This window comes from Peromyscus maniculatus, chromosome 3 (genome assembly GCF_049852395.1).
Source record: "Peromyscus maniculatus bairdii isolate BWxNUB_F1_BW_parent chromosome 3, HU_Pman_BW_mat_3.1, whole genome shotgun sequence".
Classification (NCBI taxonomy): Eukaryota; Metazoa; Chordata; class Mammalia; order Rodentia; family Cricetidae; genus Peromyscus; species Peromyscus maniculatus.
In genome coordinates this window covers 79,560,849-79,578,725 of record NC_134854.1, presented here as the reverse complement: position 1 = coordinate 79,578,725, position 17,877 = coordinate 79,560,849, and the positions used below count along the sequence as shown (strand labels likewise).

At 44.0% G+C, this 17,877-nt stretch overlaps 1 protein-coding gene across 1 annotated transcript in view; it reads left to right on the top strand.

Annotated features, from left to right (window-relative positions):
* Positions 1–12,932: 12,932 nt before the first annotated feature.
* Pde1c (phosphodiesterase 1C) overlaps positions 12,933–17,877 on the top strand; it is a 429,787-nt gene continuing 424,842 nt past the window's right edge. Inside the window, exon 1 of the mRNA XM_076566854.1 lies at positions 12,933–12,990. Within this exon, the coding sequence (XP_076422969.1) occupies positions 12,948–12,990 (43 nt within the window). The 5' untranslated portion in view covers positions 12,933–12,947. The remainder of the gene's footprint in view (positions 12,991–17,877) is intronic.

The following is a 17,877-nucleotide window of genomic DNA, read 5'->3' as shown; positions in this document are numbered from 1 at the left end:
TGTAAAAAGAATCTTCTCTGATGAGGGCTGAGAGATGCACTAATCTCTACTATAATGATAAGAACTGGCCAGGCCTGGTGACACACACCTTTAATCCCAGCACATGGGAGACAGAACCAGGCAAACTTCTGTGATTTCAAGGCCAAACTGGTCTACACAGTGAGTTCAAGGTTAGAGCTACACGTTGAGACCCTGTGTCAAAACAAAACAAAACAAAACAAAAACAAACAAGCAAACTTAGGGGGCAGTTTATTACTATGTCCATTTAGCAGAATAATAATACTAATTTCTCCCTTAGGGCCGATGATCTAGCCAGTCATAAGGTTTGGGCTCAGTTTAGGGTAGCAGGCCCAAGTTCCATCTCATGGAGCTGGCTTTAAATGTAATCAGAAAGTGATTGGTTACCCCTGTAACATTCATGACACAATTGCTCATCTGGGTAAGACTGCTGTCTTCCCCTCCCCCCACCCAGTAGTGTGTTGCTACCATTAGTATCAGTAGATAAAAGGCCTCACAAACTGTATGGAGTAATAAACCAGCAAATTAAGTTAAATATTGCAGTCCCTCTGAAGAAAAAGTGCATTGACACAAAGAAGCCAAAGTAGGGTGTGGGCCTCTCAAGGTCCTTCCAAGGTGGAACATACTAGATAATAAGCTCATGCATAATTGAAAGCAGGCACTGAGGGGTTTTTGTTGCAGAGCACAAGGCATACCTCATACAGCAGGTGCTTCGTGGAAAATGACTAATGTATACATGATATATTGCCCCAGAGGATTTCAGAATATTTTTATTTGTTAATTTTTTTCTTCAGTATGCAAGGGCTTAGCTCTTCCCTTAGCTTAGATTCTTCAAGACTATGACACTATTTATTCAGTTTTCTTAGCAACCAAAAATTTATTGTGATCCTATTATGTGCAGATATTGAGTATGCAATAGTGACCAATAGATCCATGGCCTTGCCCTCATGGATCTCACAATGTAGTGGGGAAAAGTAGGGCTTGAACAAATAAATAAAGAAAAGAACATACATGTGTGTTGTGTTTCTAAAGGAAAGTAAGTCTTGAGGCAGTGAGAATTCTTACATGTGATTCGAGACCTGGAGAATTAATAGTAACTAGGCAGGCAGGGTGGAGATGGAGAATGGGTATGTCCCATCAGAAAGAACAACATACAAAAGACCCTGAAGAGGCAGAGAGCTTGGCTTGTTGTGGGAGAGGGAGAAGACTGGTCTGGTCACAACATAATGAATGGAGTATAGGTAGTAGGATGAAATCACACAGAAGGTAGAGGACAGGATCTGTGGACACCTGGAGGCTGTGATCGTGAGTTTGGGTTTATTCTGAGAACAGCTGGGAGACATTGGAATGTCTTAAGAGGGAACAATGGACTTAGTTTTGTGTTTGGAGATGTCTCTGGCTTTATTCAGAGAGTGGATTAGAGGGAGACAAAAGGGGAAGCAAGGGATTAAACTAGAGCCTCCCTAAGACAGCAAGGCTTGCCATCAGAGTGGCCACAAAGGGAAAAGGATCCAAAAGTACAGCACCAAGTGAGCATGAGGTTGTGAGCCTCAGAGCTGCTATAGCTGTGAAGAGAGCCAGAGAACTCTACAGCGTCTGCTGAAGATGATGTGTACAGCAAGTGGACAGTTCCACTCCTGAGAATATGTCCAAGACACACGCCTGCATGTGTGCACCAATAGATGGGTCAGGAAGTGTGCATGGTCTATTTACAGTAGCTCTGCCTTAGTTAGGGTTGCCATTGCTGTGATAAGCAATGTGGTTAAAAGGAACCTGGGGAGGAAAGGGTTTATTACAGCTTAGAACTCTCAGGTCACACTCCATCACTGAGGTTAAGTCAGGGTAGGAACTCAAACAGGGCAGAAGATGCAGAGGCCATAGAGGAAGGAATACTGCTTATTACTCCTCATAGCTTACTCAGTTTGTTTTCTTTCTGTCTGTCTTCCTCCTTTCTTTCTTTCTTCCTTTCTTTCTTTCTTTCTTTCTTTCTTTCTTTCTTTCTTTCTTTCTTTCTTTCTTTCTTTCTTTCTTTCTTTCTCTCTCTCTCTCTCTCTCTCTCTCTTTCTTTCTTTCTTTCTTTCTTTCTCTCTTTCTCTCTCCCTCCCTCTCTCCCTCCCTCCCTCTCTCCCTCCCTCCCTCTCTCTCTCCCTCCCTCCCTCCCTCCCTCCCTCCTCTTTCTCTCTTTCTCTCTCCCTCCCTCTCTCCTTCCCTCCCTCTCTCCCTCCCTCCCTCCCTCCCTCCCTCCCTCCCTCCCTCCCTCCCTCCATTCTTTCCTTCCTTTTCTTTATTTTCTTTAAGACAGGGTTTCTCTGTATAGCTCTAGCTGTCCTGGAACTAGCTCTGTAGACCAGGCTGGCCTTGAACTCGTAGAGATTCACCTGCCTCTGACTCTGAGTGCTGGGATATGCCACCCAGATATCTTGGTTTGGTTTCTAATAGGACTCATGATCACCTGCCAAGGGGTGGCCCCACTCTCACAATGAGCTGAGGCCTCCCTTATAATCACTAATTAGGAAAATGCCCTGTAGTTCTGCTTACAGCTGTGTCTTATGGATTCCTTTTCTTGATTGAGAGTCCCTCTTCCTAAACTTGCCATTCTGTCCAGCTTGTATCAAGTTGACAGAAAACTAGCCAGCATAAGCTCAAACCAGAACCAACATAAATAGTCACCATTGGGTGAAGAAATAATTGGTGGTATATTCACCCATAGGAGAGCAATCCTAGAAAGGAATGAACTGTTTTTAAAATATGGATGTGTCTCACAAACATAATTTTGAGTGACAAAGGTAGGCACCAAAGAAGCCACATTACATGACTCCACTTATATTATTTCAAAACAGAGAAAATGGGTATAAGAGATTAGAAAACCAGGCAATGTTAGCTTTGGGGTGATGATGAGGGTCTGAGGCAGGGGTTATGGGTGTTGGACTTGAGCTATGTGTGGTTTGGGTTGTGAATATGAACCAAGCTGGCACTTAGGACTCAGGGACTTTTACATATATTTGTTAGGCTTCAACAAGAAGTTTCTTAGAGAAAAAAAAAAGACAAAATAAAGAGTAAGAGACTGGCAGTAGTCCATAGAGAAATAAATTTGTCTTGGGCAAAGACAATAGTAGCAGGAGCAGTCAGAACCTGTCAGCCCACTGTTCCTGTGGGTTTTGTATGTAAAGACAGTTAACCACGCCTGGAAAGTACCTTTTAAAAATTGTATGACTTATTATCGAATGTGTGCAGACTTTACTCATCATCATTCTCTAAATAATATAATATTATTTGCATGTCCTTTACTGTTCTCTTTCAAGCACCTGGATTTAACTCAGAACTTCACACACAAGCAAAGAGCTCTTCCACTGAGCCACATAACTCAGAACTTCACACACACAAGCAAAGAGCTCTTCCGCTGAGCCACATAACTCAGAGCTTCACACACACTAGGAAGTGCTCTTCCACTGAGCCATGTCCCAGCCTCTTTTTCACTCACTATATAACCCAGGCAGATCTTAACCTTGTGATCCTCCTGTCTCAGTCTCCCCAGGAGCTGGGATAGCAGGCCTGTATCTAGAGCTGATTTAAAGCACTGAGAGGACATCTATAGGTTAAATGCAAACACCTATATAGCATTTTACTCAAGGAACTTGAATATCTATGGGTTTTCTTTTCCTGGTACCAATCTTCCTTGCAGAGGGAAGGCTGATTGATGAGTCATGTGTGCCTGTGTGCACATGTATGCACATGTGTGTCTCATGAATGGGTGAGGTGAGGTAAGTGGGAATAAGATGACTCCCACTATATTTCCCCCATATCATTAGGGTACATTTGTGAGATATCTATGCTTATAACAGATCTCACTGGTGCATGGGGCACTAGACTAGTGCACTAGACCTCTGTTGCCCAGTTGAGATCATCACTTGAGTATCATCTGTCTCATTTTTTCCTCTATATTCTTCACATCAGCAGGACACGGGATGATATTGCATCTGTGTTATCAGGTGTTCTCTTGGTGCCTTTTATCTACAGCTGCCCACCATGTTGTTCTGTGCCTATGTGTAGCAATGTGGGCCCAGTAGTACTCTATGCTCCACTTCCAGGGTCTCTCCTCTCTCTGTTTCCTCTTAAATTTACTCTGCTTGAGGTTTTGCCTTTTTATTTTTGCAGAAATTATACTTGCTACAGTACCAGATGACCTGACTGTTGCTGTATCCAGTAGGCAATTATTAATCCTCTTGCTATTTGATCTGACAGATGTTGGATATAGTTGACCCACTTCTCTCCCTCACTTGGTCACTTGGTTCTTCCCTGGCTGCTTACAGTCTTCTTATCACATCATTCCTCTTCTAGATCTTCTCCAGATCTAGTAGTCGTGGTCATATGTCCTAGAGCAGTGGTTCTCAATTTGTGAGTTGAGACCCTTTTGGGGGTCACATATCAGATATCTTGAATATTAGATATTTACATTACAATTCATAACAGTAGCAAAACTACAGTTATGAAATAGCAATGAAATAATTTTATGGTTGGGGGCCACTACAGCATGAGGAATTGCATTGAAGGGTCTAAGCATTAGGAAGGTTGAGAACCATTGTTCTAGAGTTTAGACTTTGGTCTTTGCTTGTTTTGGGATATGTATAAGTGCAACTGTGTGCATACATGGGTATGGGTGCACATGTACCTTTGTGCACATATATGTGAAGGGCAGAGGTTGATATTGGGAGTCTTCCTCTGTTACTCTCCATTCTCTCTCTCTCTCTCTCTCTCTCTCTCTCTCTCTCTCTCTCTCTCTCTCTCTCTCTCTCTCTCTCTCTTTGGTGGCAGGGTATCTCAAACTCATATTCCTCTGATTGATTGGTGAGCCATTAAGCTTCAGGGGATCCACTTTTGCCTCTGCTCCCATAGTCCCAGGGTTGTGGATGTGTGCTGCCATACTCAGTTTTTTATGTGGGTACTGAGGGTCTGAACACGGGCCCTTATGCTTGTACAGCAGGTGCTTTACCAACAGAGCCATCACCTCAGCCCCTAGACTTTGGTCCTTTGTTCTGTCTCTGTTTAGTTCTATTGATCATTTCACTTAGTATCATGACTTTAAAAATTATCTATCTATCATCTATCTGTCTATCTATCTATCTATCTATCTATCTATCTATCTATCTATCTATCATCTACCTACATACCTATCTATGTATCTATCATCTAACTCTCTCTCCATCCATTCATCTATAAGTATGTCTGTCTGTCTGACTGCTGTCTGGCTATCTCTTCTAGTGACTCTATATTTATATCTCTAGCCCAGAGCTCTTTCCTGTACCCAGTTTTGTGTACGCAGCTTTCTGTTAAACATTGGACAATATTTGATGTATGAATGTCTAAATGACTGCTTTCCTTGACTTTGGACTAAGCAGAACTTTTGTTTCTCACTCCCAGAGCCTGCTTACTCCACGGTTTTCTCCAGTTTAGTTTTGGCAATTCCACCCTTCTACATTCTCAGGCCAAAAGTTTTGAAGTCATCCTTGATCTCTCTTTTTTCTCTCCTAGCCGTATCTGACCTATGAGTATATTCTGTTGCCTCTTCCTTTCAATTTCAATTACAGTCTATGGCCATACCCCATGCCTGACATCGTCAATTACAATGACAGTCTAATTACCTCCCTCCATCTCAGCTCTGCCACTCTGATCTTGTTTGAGTTATTATAGTCATTTGTAAATGATCAGTTCTTGACCAAGCAGCCTGCTAAGTCATGTTTTCTGTCCTTGGGGCTCCAAACCCTTCAGGGTTTCCCCATTTCACCAAGAGTGAAGGAAGACTTGCACAGCTGTGTATTCTGTCTCCTCCTGGGTTGCCTCCATGCAAGTGGATCTGGATTATCAACTTGGATTGAGTGCACCCAGGAAACTGGTCATCATACATTTGGTTGTTTCTGGAGATAATTGGCATGAGTGGGAAATGGGGAAGACCTGCTTTGAATGCGGGCAGCCCAAATGCAGAAGAAACCAGATGGAGAGCTTGCTCGACAACTCTTGGACAACTCTGGTTTTATTTTCCTCTTTATACTATCACCATTGCCAGTGGACATCAGACTCCAGATTCTTCAGCTTTGGAATGTGGACTTGCACAACTGACTCTCCAGGGCGCTGTCAGGCCACCAGCTCTAGACTGGAGATGGATCCCTTGTTCTTCTTATTCTGAAGCTTCCAGCTTCTTGCACTGAACAGTCACTCACTTCTCTGAATTTCCAGTTCCAGTGTGGACTGTCAGCCTCTAATAGTACAAGCCAATGTAATAGATTTTCTTTTATAAATTTGTGTAGTACATATAGATGTATTCTGTTGGTTCTATTTGCCTGGGGAACCCTAATATAACCTCTTAGACCCTGAGTCAAAACCAGCGGGTCAAACATTGGAAGGTGGATCAGTGGCTACCTCTACAGGTATTACTGAGGCCTATGGTATGTGGTCTTCTATGTGTTTGTTTTCCTTCGAACCCATTTTAACTCTATCTTTATTTTTTCTCCTTATAGCTTATATACACCAGCAAAATCTTTCAGGCACTGTAAAAATTACTATGTGTTTACATTCTGTTTTTCAAGTGACTGATTACAACCAATACAATCAAGTAAAAAACAACATGTTTTCCATATCCCTTACATGATTAAACATTTTACGTATTACAGTTGAAAAACCCACATACATTCATATCCAAAGAACTTGTTATAGATTAATTGTGCAGGCTAGCATGATATTCTTCTCAGTCAGGTCTTTTGCTGTCAGGCTGTGTTTTGCAGTTACAAAGAAAGGGTCAATTATTTTATGACTTACCTTGAAAGGTAATCTTATAAGGAATCTTAAAGTAATCACAAACTTTGTATATGAAAAAGAATCAGTCAGCTCTACTTTAAATCTTTAGGGTGCATACCCACTCATCAATAGTTATTATATCAGGAGGTTGAGGGCAAAAATGGGTACAAGGAATTAATCATCACCTTTGGTCATTAACTAATTCTAGCAAGAGAGTCTTGTCAGCTAGTAATAATTGGGCTGCTTTGTTCTTGTTCCCTGACCTTAGGAGGTCCTCATTCAACCATGTGCCTTTTGAAACTTTGGATTGTCTCCTTGGGTTTTTCACCTCAAAGCTATTATCAAAACATCTAATCTTACTTTAAGTTATTATAAGGCTTTTTTTTCAGCTATTATGCACTCCGAAACCTGTGAACACATCACCCAACATTAAGGTTAAAAGAATTTAAACTAGCTGGGCTACTGGGACTCAATTGATTTTCTTAATCATTAACCTAAGACACTGTCTGTATGGCCCCTCAATAGAAACTCATGTGTTCTAGCTGTGTGACACTTCCTTGTATTTATTTTTATTCATCAAAACTCTGTATAAACTAACATTATTATTATCAGTTAGACAGTACAGATTGGTCAGAAGGCATGTCTAGGGGGGTACTTTCTTCATTAATGATTGATGTGGCAGGCCCAGTCTTCTGGGGGCATTGCCACCCTGGACAGGTGATCCTGAATGATAAGAGAAAGTAAACTGAGCAAGCCATGGGCAGCAAGCCAGTGAGCAGTAGTCCTCCATGGCCTCTGTATCAGCTCCTGCCTTGAGTTTCTGCCTTGACTCCCCTCAGTGATGGAGTGTGACTTGAGAGCTGTAAGTTGAACAAACAATTTCCTCCTCAAGTTGCTTTGGTCGTGATGTTTATCACAGCATCAGAAAGCAGACCATGACAGTAGACAATTCAGTTTACCCCTTCTGAGGAATGGGGCTAGTACTAAGACATTCTTCCATAGAAAGTAAGGATGAAGTAGGTTAGAACACACAAAAGCACCCGCCTCGAGTGAGCATTCAGCGAATCCGGCTATCACCACTAATATTCCTGTCTTCCTTTCCTTCACTTTGTCAGATGCATGCCACACAATACACACTTGATCCATCTGATATACACACAGGAAAGGCTGATTGTGGGAGTGAAGGTCTAGATGGAGGCAGAGTAAGGAGGAGGCCTTGTGGGCTGCAGGAAAGGTATTTTAACAACTGATGGGATCTTAAATGGGCCTTGTAGAGTTAGTAGCATATGGATAGATGGGTGGGTACTTCAGCAAGCATTCAAAGAAAGAACCTTGTTCTCTGAAAGTTAGACCATTTACTAAATATAGAAGCTGAATGTTAAAAGTAATTAGCATTAAGCTGATTCCCTCTCAAGTTAGTAACAGGCTTTCTATCAAAATTCCATTTCTCTCCTTCCTCGTACCTTCTGAAGTGTTACTAAGTGTTTTGCTTTAGGACTTTAATAGATTTTAATTATTGAAAGGTGCACTTGAAGAGAAAGCAGGAAGAAGTAAAAAAATGTTCTGTGACTCCTGGGCATCTATTCTATGCTTCCTGGAGAAATCGACACCATCTGACGACATTCCAGCAGTAATGGGGGGAGGATTAATGATTGTAACCCCTTGATACCCATCCCCATCCAGTGTTACTTTTCCCTTTGTGAGTCATTCATTCTTCCTTTTGGAATGCACCTGCACTGTCTTTTGGTGAATCAAAGGTAACCATGCATGACTCTGACCTGTGATTTTTTTAAAAAGTATGGGTATTAGTTTTATTCATTAATATTTTTAAAATAAGAATCTGGATCATGATCAGAATTGCCATAATTTCTTGGAAATTTTTATTCTTCTGTCATTGATCAATTGTTCCTTGGCTGACAGGAGCTAGGGTTTCCCAGAGAAGAGGAATCAGAATTGGACTGTGAAACTTACCCTTGATTCTCCCTCTTCACTCTAAACACGGCCTCCAGGGCAAGACAAATCTGGCTTGAATTAGAACTGCCACTCTGTAGTGTGTGGCCTGGGCCTGTGGCAGACCTTTGGTTTTTGGCATTCACTATAAACAGAGATTGTGATACTGAATTCACCCATGGTGATGAGCCCATGGGGGATAGAGCTCTGGTGCCCACTCAGCAGACCACTGTGCTTAGTATGTGCTCTGGAAATGCTTCATTCTCTGCCCTGGCTGTTCCAAGTTGTTCGTCTGAGATGCTCAGTGTGTTATATGGAGGGTGAGATGTTCCTTAAACTTACTTAAATTGAGTTGAATGTGTGAAAGTTAGAATATAGCTGAGATGCTTTTATGCATGTGTGTGAGAATGAGATTGTGTGTTTATGTGGGGAGGGTTGGGCAAGTCAAGTAAATATACAACAAAGTATACAAGAAAATCCTCTTTTTATAAAACCTCTGATATTTGTGAGAGACATTTTTTGATATTTGAAATTCAAAATATATATGCAATTTAAGCACGCTAAAAATATAGATTGGGTGGCTTCAACGAGACACAAACCTTTGCAAATGTTACAGAATGTTACTACAATAAGAATTTAGCAAGCCAAAAAATCTGTCAGCTGGTAGGCCAGTGAACTGCTATTTAGCAAATTCATCTTTATCCAACTGGCCTCAAATCAACTCTCTTGGACCTTTCCTATTCTGGCCTGGTGATGAGGAGGGAGTTTGCTGTATGCCACAGCATGCTAGGGAGTCATTACTTCTCCCATTTATTTTTGGACTTTGTGGTAATAGAATGCATGATTGATTTTCCCCTTATCCATGTTTAAGGTGACATAAAATCTACAAAATGATGAGAGAATAGTTTTGTCTTAGTTACTTTTCTAGTGTAGTAAAAGAACACCATGACCAAAGAAAACTTATGAAAAAAGGCATTTAACTGGGGCTTGCTTACTGTTTCAGAGCATGAGTCTGTGATGGTGGAGAACATGGCAGCAGACAGATAGACATGGCATGGGAGCAGTAGCTAAGAACTTACATCAGATCCACAATCAGGAGGGAGGGGGAGGGAGGGAAGGAGAGAGAGGGAGAGGGAGGGGAGGAGAGAGGGAAAGGGAGAGAGAGGGAGAGAGGAAGAGGGAAAGAGAGGGAGAGGGGGAGAGGGGGAGGGAGAGGGAGGGAGGGAGAGAGGGAGAGAGGAGGAGGGAGAGGGAGGGAGGGAGAGGGAGGGAGGGGGAGAGAGAGAGAGAAGGAGGGAGAGGGAGGGAGAGAGAGAGAGAAGGAAGGAGAGGGAGGGAGGGAGAGGGAGTGAGGGGGAGAGAGAGAGAGAGAAGGAGGGAGAGGGAGGGAGGGAAGGAGAGGGAGGGAGAGAGGGGGGGGAGAGAGAGGGAGAGGGAGGGAGGGAGAGGGAGGGGGAGGAGAGAGAGAGGGAGAGGAAGGAGAGAGGGAGAGGGGGAGGAGAGAGAGAGAGAGAGAGAGAGAGAGAGAGAGAGAGAGAGAGAGAGAGAGAGATTGGGCGTGGTATGGATTTTTGAAACCTCAAAGCCCACCCGCCCAGTGATACACCTCTTCCAACAAGGCCACACCTCATTATCCTTCCTAAACAGTCCACCAACTGGGAACCAAATATCCAAATATATGGACCTTTGGGGTCCCTTCTCATTCAAACCCCCATGCATTTTAACTCACATAAAATTAGTACACTCCACACTGACTCCAGAAACATGTCTGTTGGAACACGTCCAGTTTAGAATTCCTTTCTTCACTTTCTGACTATACACACAGAGAGGTCATTGTGGGGAGGAAGCCCATATGCTAGGCTTGCTGAAGGCTGTGTTCAGTTCCTGCTGTTCATGACCTCTTGGCCTTGGAAGCTTGGTCATATAACTTACCCTCTTTAAAATTGTTTGTCCACTTGGAAAATGACAGTCCCTCATATCTACTCACCAAGTTGTGGCAAAGGAGTTTCCATGACAGAGTTTGGCCTGCATTTCTACTCTTCTCCTCTGGACCAGTGCCCTCGGGACGTAGGAATCTGCGTCATGTGGGACCATTTCAGAACTCTGGAGGAGGCTCCCTTGACTTTCCTACCTGTTTGCTTTTCAGGGATGGCTTGCTTTCTTGCCCAGTTGCTAACAGTCCTCTCACATGCTATACAGGCAGACAAGGGTCTGTAGCACCAAAGGGACAGATGCCACTGCCTTAGGCGCACTGGGTACAAGGGCAAAGGGGTTGTAGAAGGCCTGCTATGAAGGAGCCAAGGAAGCCCAGGAAGGTGAGAGTTAGGCAGAGACTAGTCAGCTATATTAGACACTGGAGAAGAACTACCCTGAGGGGTGCTCTGGCTAATCACAGATGCCCACAAACCCTGTTTCTTTTCTTTGCCATAGAGACTGGCACTGGGAAGGCAGAGGAGGGGAATACCCAGCTAGAAACCGCAGAGAAACAGGCAGGTGCCGGAGAACAAGGTAAGTAAGCCATGTTTCCAAATTCCCTAGGTATTCTTCCTAAGTCTGAACCTGAAGCAGCCCTTGGAGGGATGAAAACTAGAGACGAGGTGTACCGGCGCCGACTGCGGGCACTGCAAAGGAATGACGGGGGTCCTCATTCCTGAGCCTCAGTCTCTGGTCCCTGGTGCTGGTCAAGCAGGGTCCTGAGGACCTTCCCTGTCCTTCATGGGTTCTCAAGCTCCTGGGACTGAGTAGTGTTGCTCTCCCGGCCAGCTTTTGGGCAACACAGGGCGCCTCATCAAGGCGCTCTTTGAGGCCCCTTTTTGTGGGATGATATCTATCCACGGTGGGACATCTCAATGCCCTCATGGCCAATTGCATCCTGGTTTCCGGGCTACATTCATGCCCCTGAGGCGTATCAACTTCCACTTGCTCGCTGTTCCTGACACGCCCTTCTGTGCCTTTCTGCTGCCTTTCTGGGAAGTCACTGTCCTATGAGTTGTGTGCTGTGGACTTTTGCTGTCAGGTGTCTGTCACTCACCACCCACCCCAGTGGTACCGCTGTAAGCTCAGCTGGGGGTGCTCTGGCCAGTGGGTGGGAGATGGGAGGGACGAGCCTGTGTTTTCCAGCAGAGGATCTTGATGCTGTGAGGCAGAGATGGCTCAGGGAATGTTTGCAGGGAGAACTGGGTGACTGCATTTGGAGCACGGAGTCAAGAGATTTGGTTCCTTGATCAGTACACTATGCACAATTTAGTCGTAGATCTGATGCCTGGGCTCTGTTGAATGCTGCTACAGACTACATTATCTAGTTGTAACCACTAGGGTTATCTGTTTCTCCTTCTGACCCTATCTTTTTTTTCATGTAAAATTTTCCACTCTTACAGGCTACGCTGTCAAATGAGTTGCATGGAAGTTTTCTGCAGTGAGGATTGTGTGAAAACAGCAGGGCTGTGTCTGGCATGGTCACTGCTGATTTTTCTTTCTTTTTTTTCTTTTTAATTTTTTTTTTATTGAGCGGTCACCATGTGCCAAACATTGTCCTAAATACCAATCACACTGAGTTCATTTAGTGCTCACAACAGCCCCATGAAGGATGGTTCGTTCCCATGAGGGTGCAGGCAGAGTCCAATGTCATGAATTAGCAGGCTGCTTGAAGAATATTTGTGATCTCCTGATAGCATCCCCATATGAATGAGACGAAAATGACTTGAACTTGGCTGAGGAGGAAGTGGCATTAATTAAACCAAAGAGGAAAAACAAAACAAAACACAACAGAAAAAGAAAAGAGCCGCAGCTTTCTTCTGCCTCTTACCACTCTTATCTGCAAGGGAGAAAAATGCAAATGTTATCTTTGTGTCAGGAAGTGGCCCTGGCTGGACCACTCCACCCCCCCCAACCCCCCTCCCCCCACCCCTCCCACCCCTGGGCCAGGCTCCAGCCACATCCTGAGCACTGTCTTCTCAGAACTCTGCCTGTGGGCTGGCCCATCAGGATTAGGAGCCACCAAAAGCAGAGAAGAAAGAGTCCTCTTTGATTCTGACCCTGCCTGAGCCCAGCAGGTTGACCTGTAGCTTTCACTCTGGGCCTCTGGGTACCTTGGTCTGTTCTCCTTGTCTTTGATTTCAATTCTTCTAGACAGTTGTATCTCTATCCCATTTCCTTAGAAGAAACCCTTTTGTGAGGCCTGGGAGCTTCACATGGCTACCAGGGAAGGTCTCCTGCGTGGCTGCTGGCTTCTGGGTGAGTCATCTCCTAATTCTTTAGGTTTCCTCGTCTCTTTGTAGCAGGGCGCTGACAGTGACCATTGCCAGGGTTCTGTGTCATCCTGGAGATGTGAGCAAACCCACCTCACGCGCTTGGGAAGATGAGTAGCAGGGAGGCTTGGGGGTGCCTCAGGCCTTCTTCCTTTCAGGGACGGAAAGGCAGCCAAATTCGGGGGTGCCATTCTGTCTTCTAGGTAGAAGTGGGTGGAGAAGGATTGAGAGCGAGCTTCTGGTCTCTCACGAGGACCCATCTCTTTCTTCTTTGCTTTATTTTAAAAGGAGGGAATTGAGAAAAATAAGAGTGGGTGGAAGGGCCGTTTTGCTGAGGATGTTTGAAACCTTACACCATCTCAGAAGACAAAAGGCAAGAGTGTATAGTGATGGAGCCAGGGAGGACACGGACCTGGCTGTGTGGAGAACTTACTTCCACCTTAGGGAAGCTGGCCTGGGGTTCCCTATGTATGCTCTGGGAATGTTGTGAGGACTAAATGATGCTCTCCAGGTAGAAGAGTCTGGCATCATGGCTAATGAAGGAAGTTCAGACTTTAGTCTTTATCCGCTGAAATAAAATGACAACAGACAGATAACAAGGAAAACCACAGAACACAAGAGACTTTACCTCAAGGATCCAGAGACACAGGGTCAGTTACTCATTTTCTATGCATAGGCTGGCTGATGCATAGGAAATCATGTAGAAATGTGGCCGGACACCTAATCTAACAGTAGACGCTGCTCAGACTGTTCGTCTCGATCAGTGGTTCTCAGCCTGTGCATAGTGACCCCTTTGGGGGTTCAAATGACCCTTTCACAGGGGGTCACATATCATATCCTACATATCAGATATTTATGTTAAGATACACAACAGTAGCAAAATTACAGCTATGAAGTAGCAACAAAAATAATTTTATATTGGGAGTCACCACAAACGGTTACAGCATTAGGAAGGTTGAGAATCACTGGTTTAGATGTTTTGAGGCCATTTTGTGCAGCCTCCCTCCCTCCCTCTCTCCCTCCCTCCCTCCCTCCCTCCCTCCCTTCCTTCCTGGTAGAGGCAGGATTCTTCTGTAATCAGGGTCATATGACAGTATCAGACTAGAAAGTCAGAATTTTTGGTCAACCCTTGCACAGAAAATCCAGGGAAAGTTCGGGTACTGATTCTTAGGTTGTATTAGTAGCCCTTGGGGGAAAGGACTCCTGGTTTCCATGATCAATTCTGAGGAAGAGGAATCCTAGTTCCTGTGACTATCAAAGGAGTGCAAGGTGAGAGACAGGAAATTGCGAGGCAGAGAACTGCTTCCGGTATCTCTACTCAAGGAGGTTACATGGTGCCTGACCGACCAGAAACAGACAGAAACCGCTTCATCCAATGGCTCCAAACGGGACCACAGTACAGACCTTAACAGGAAGCAATTGACACTGAAGAAAAATCTCACAAGAGACCACTGGTTTGTCTTATTTCATTTAACTCCTGATTGAATTAATACCCCTTTACCCTTTTCTGCTCTGTATTCTTTCCAAAACGTGCCTTACATTTCCATATGCCACACAGGTCTATTGACCGGCGGTTTGCTTGAGCTGCCGAGTGTTTGAATCAATCCCATAAGCACATGCTAATTGCCGAGTGTGTTTGAGTCAGTTCCTTAAGTGTGTGTGCCTAGTGCTAGCTGTGTGTAAACCCCATTGTTGTGAAGGACGGCCCTGAAATCACAGGAGGATAAAAGGAACTACCTCACCATCCACTTCCACTTCTTCTTTCTGTTGGCTTGAGAGGCACTGTGAAGGAAAGTTGGTCCCCAGATGTATGTGCAAGCGCTTAGCGCAGTGGGAAAAGTACATTCTGGCAACTTAAATACCTGACAAATGCATCTCAGGACTACACCGTCGAGACTCCCACCTGCTGCCAACTATAACTACTCTCTTTTATCATGATAATACATTCTCCGACTCTCTGGCAAAGTTTTTTGGGCAGAAGTGTAATCAACATCTGGAAAAATTTGCTTGTGATTCTGAGACTTCAGTCATTTGTCAGTGTAGAGACTGTGATTTCCCCACACAGTAAGAATTTGTAATTCGTGATCATAATTTAGAACTTTAGTCACACAAGTCTATAAGTCCCACAGGTCTTTTAGTACCAGCTTACTTTGTATGAGGAGCACGCACACCTAATGGCTTGTTAATTACTGATGCAAAGTGTCAGGTGTGTTGATGTGGCAGCAAACATCTCCACTAGGTAGTGACATAATGCGCAAGAATGAAGCCTCCCCCCCCCAAAAAAAAATCAGGAGCCTAGAGCGTTGAGATGACAAATGTGATAACCAAGGACAGTCTTATCCTGAGGCACGGAGGATAGTTAGAGTACATATTTGACAGGGAACACTGGCATACTAATTTCTGTATGTCTTCCTTTTCATAATGCTAGGGATTGGACCTGAGGCCTGGTAAATGCTAGGCAAGCATTTCACCACTGAGCTATATTGTTAGCCCTCCAATGTCTCTCTAAAGCCAATGCCAGAAACAGGATATTCATGTATTCATGTATTCATTCATTCATGTATTCATTCATGTATTCATTCATTCATTCATTCATTCAGTAAGCATTGATTCACCATCTATATGGGGCTATGGATCTTTCTACATATCTGAAATACACAAATGAACAAAATAATTATAAGTGCCAAGAAACTTACATAGTCTAGTGAGAATATGCTTTGATCTGGCTTAAGATGGGTTATTTCAATATTTAGTTTATGTTATAAAATGTTTAAGAACAAAAGCCAATACTCATATGGAATGAAAGCCGAGTGGGGAAATACTGGGATGGTAAGGTTGAAATGGTGAAGGGGATGGGAAGATAACAGAAAGGAGGAGGTTTGGGGTGTGTAACCAACACTAAGGATATAAAAGAAGACATACACTACTACTCTATATGCTAAGTAAAAATAATATTTAAGGTCCAGTGAGATTGTTCGGCAGGTAGTACTTGCCACACAGATATGTGCAGGCCTGACAACCTGAGTTCAGTTCCCAGATCCCATGGTGGAGGGAGAGAACAGAGTCCGGCAAGTTGTCCTCTGACCTGTGACTCTGACCTTCTATTTATTTTATACATTAAATAAATAAATTTTACTTGTTTATAAATAAAACAAGATTTTGAAAGGGTGTGATACAAGATATCTTACACGGGTGGATAATACCCATCTCAGAGCCATGGATAATTGAATGAAACTATTGGTGTCTGAGGTGAGTTACTCACATCCTTATGGATTGTTGGTTAGAAAGACCCCAAAGACCCTGTGCCCCCCCCAACACAGACTGTTGCTATTGCTCTTGGTTGCACACTAGAAATGGATGATAAGACCCTATTGCAGGAGGCACTGTGTACATTGGTTGCAGGACCTAGAGAAATCAAGGTAGAGCTGAACTATAAGCTTCCTCTCTCTTGGGTAGCATACATATGACAGAGCTTCTGTGCAGGCTGCAGGAGTAGAAAATCACCAACCATCTTATGTACCTGTGACTCCTGAAAGCTATAGACCAGTGTGCCAGGCAAGATGGTGCAACAGTGGCATGAATGTTATGGGGTAACCAATCACGTTCTCTGATTGGATTTGAGGCCTGCTTCACAGGAGGGGATTCATGCCTGGTACTTCAAACAAACCTGCTCAAAAGTTCATGCCTGGGAGGTCATAGATGCTAGAATGGAACTTACCACTTTTATTTTGGCTATTTTAACACGGGATCAAAACGTCTTCTTAGTATTTATCTTTATATCTAGAGACAAATGCTTCTCTCAGCCTTAATTGGAGAAGCCTTTCTTTGCAATAGTGATGGTAAATGAAGAGAATTTGAGCTAAAGGGGCCGAGAATAAGTGAGTGTTGTGTGCTCATTCCTAAGCAGGACAATTAGATCACTGCTTCTGAGGCTTAGGGAACATTGCAGAAGAGTGGGTGGAAACAATATAAAAGCTGCCTGGTAGAGTGATGGGCTGTGAAGTGCTCTCTTCTGGACTTCACAAACTCATGGCATCCTCAGCTGCCTCTACTGGGAATCCCATGACTGGGCCTGTGAATGGTCAATCATGGAGGATGGAGGAGGGGCTAGTGGTGGATGCTGGGGAGGTGTAGTCATGGTCTTCAACTGTATACCCACCGGTAAGCCCACCATGTAAACAGCCTTGGGCAGACTCAGTAGGTCATAATGCAAAGCAAAATGATGAGATCATGGGGAAGGGACTTGTAGGGAGGAGTGGGAGCTGACAGGGGAGGAAGGGAGGTAGATAGGAGAGGGTATGGAATATGAGTGGTCAGACTACATCATCTACATGTATAAAATTGTGAGGGAATAGATTTTCCTTAAAGAAAAACCAATAGAAGAAGTAATTAAGTATCTGTGTCTGAGTTGATAGCTAACTTTTAAGATGTTTCTTTGAGCATAGTAGGACACATGTGTTAGTTACTTTTCTGTCATCATGACCAAATACTCCACAGGAGCAACTTCAGGGAGAAAGGGCTTATTTTGACTCGGTTTTAGGGGCATTTCCTTTCATCGTGGTAGCCGGAACGTGGGGCAGAGTCTCATCATGACCGGCCAGGAAGCAGAGAAAGGAGGCTAGAATCAGGGGTGAGTTTAACCTTCAAAGGCTCCTCCTAGTAGAACCAGTGAAGCCAGTGAGGGGCCACCTCCCAAATGCTCTGCAGCCACCAAAATAATGCCACGAGCTGGGAACCAGTGGCTCACAAGATGAAACAGGAACCTGTGGAGGACATTTGAGATTCAAGCCAAAACAATACATCAAAGAAGAAATCAAACTCCAGCTAATGTTTCTGGGTGGGGAGCCACTGGAGCACGGTGTGATCGTGTTTG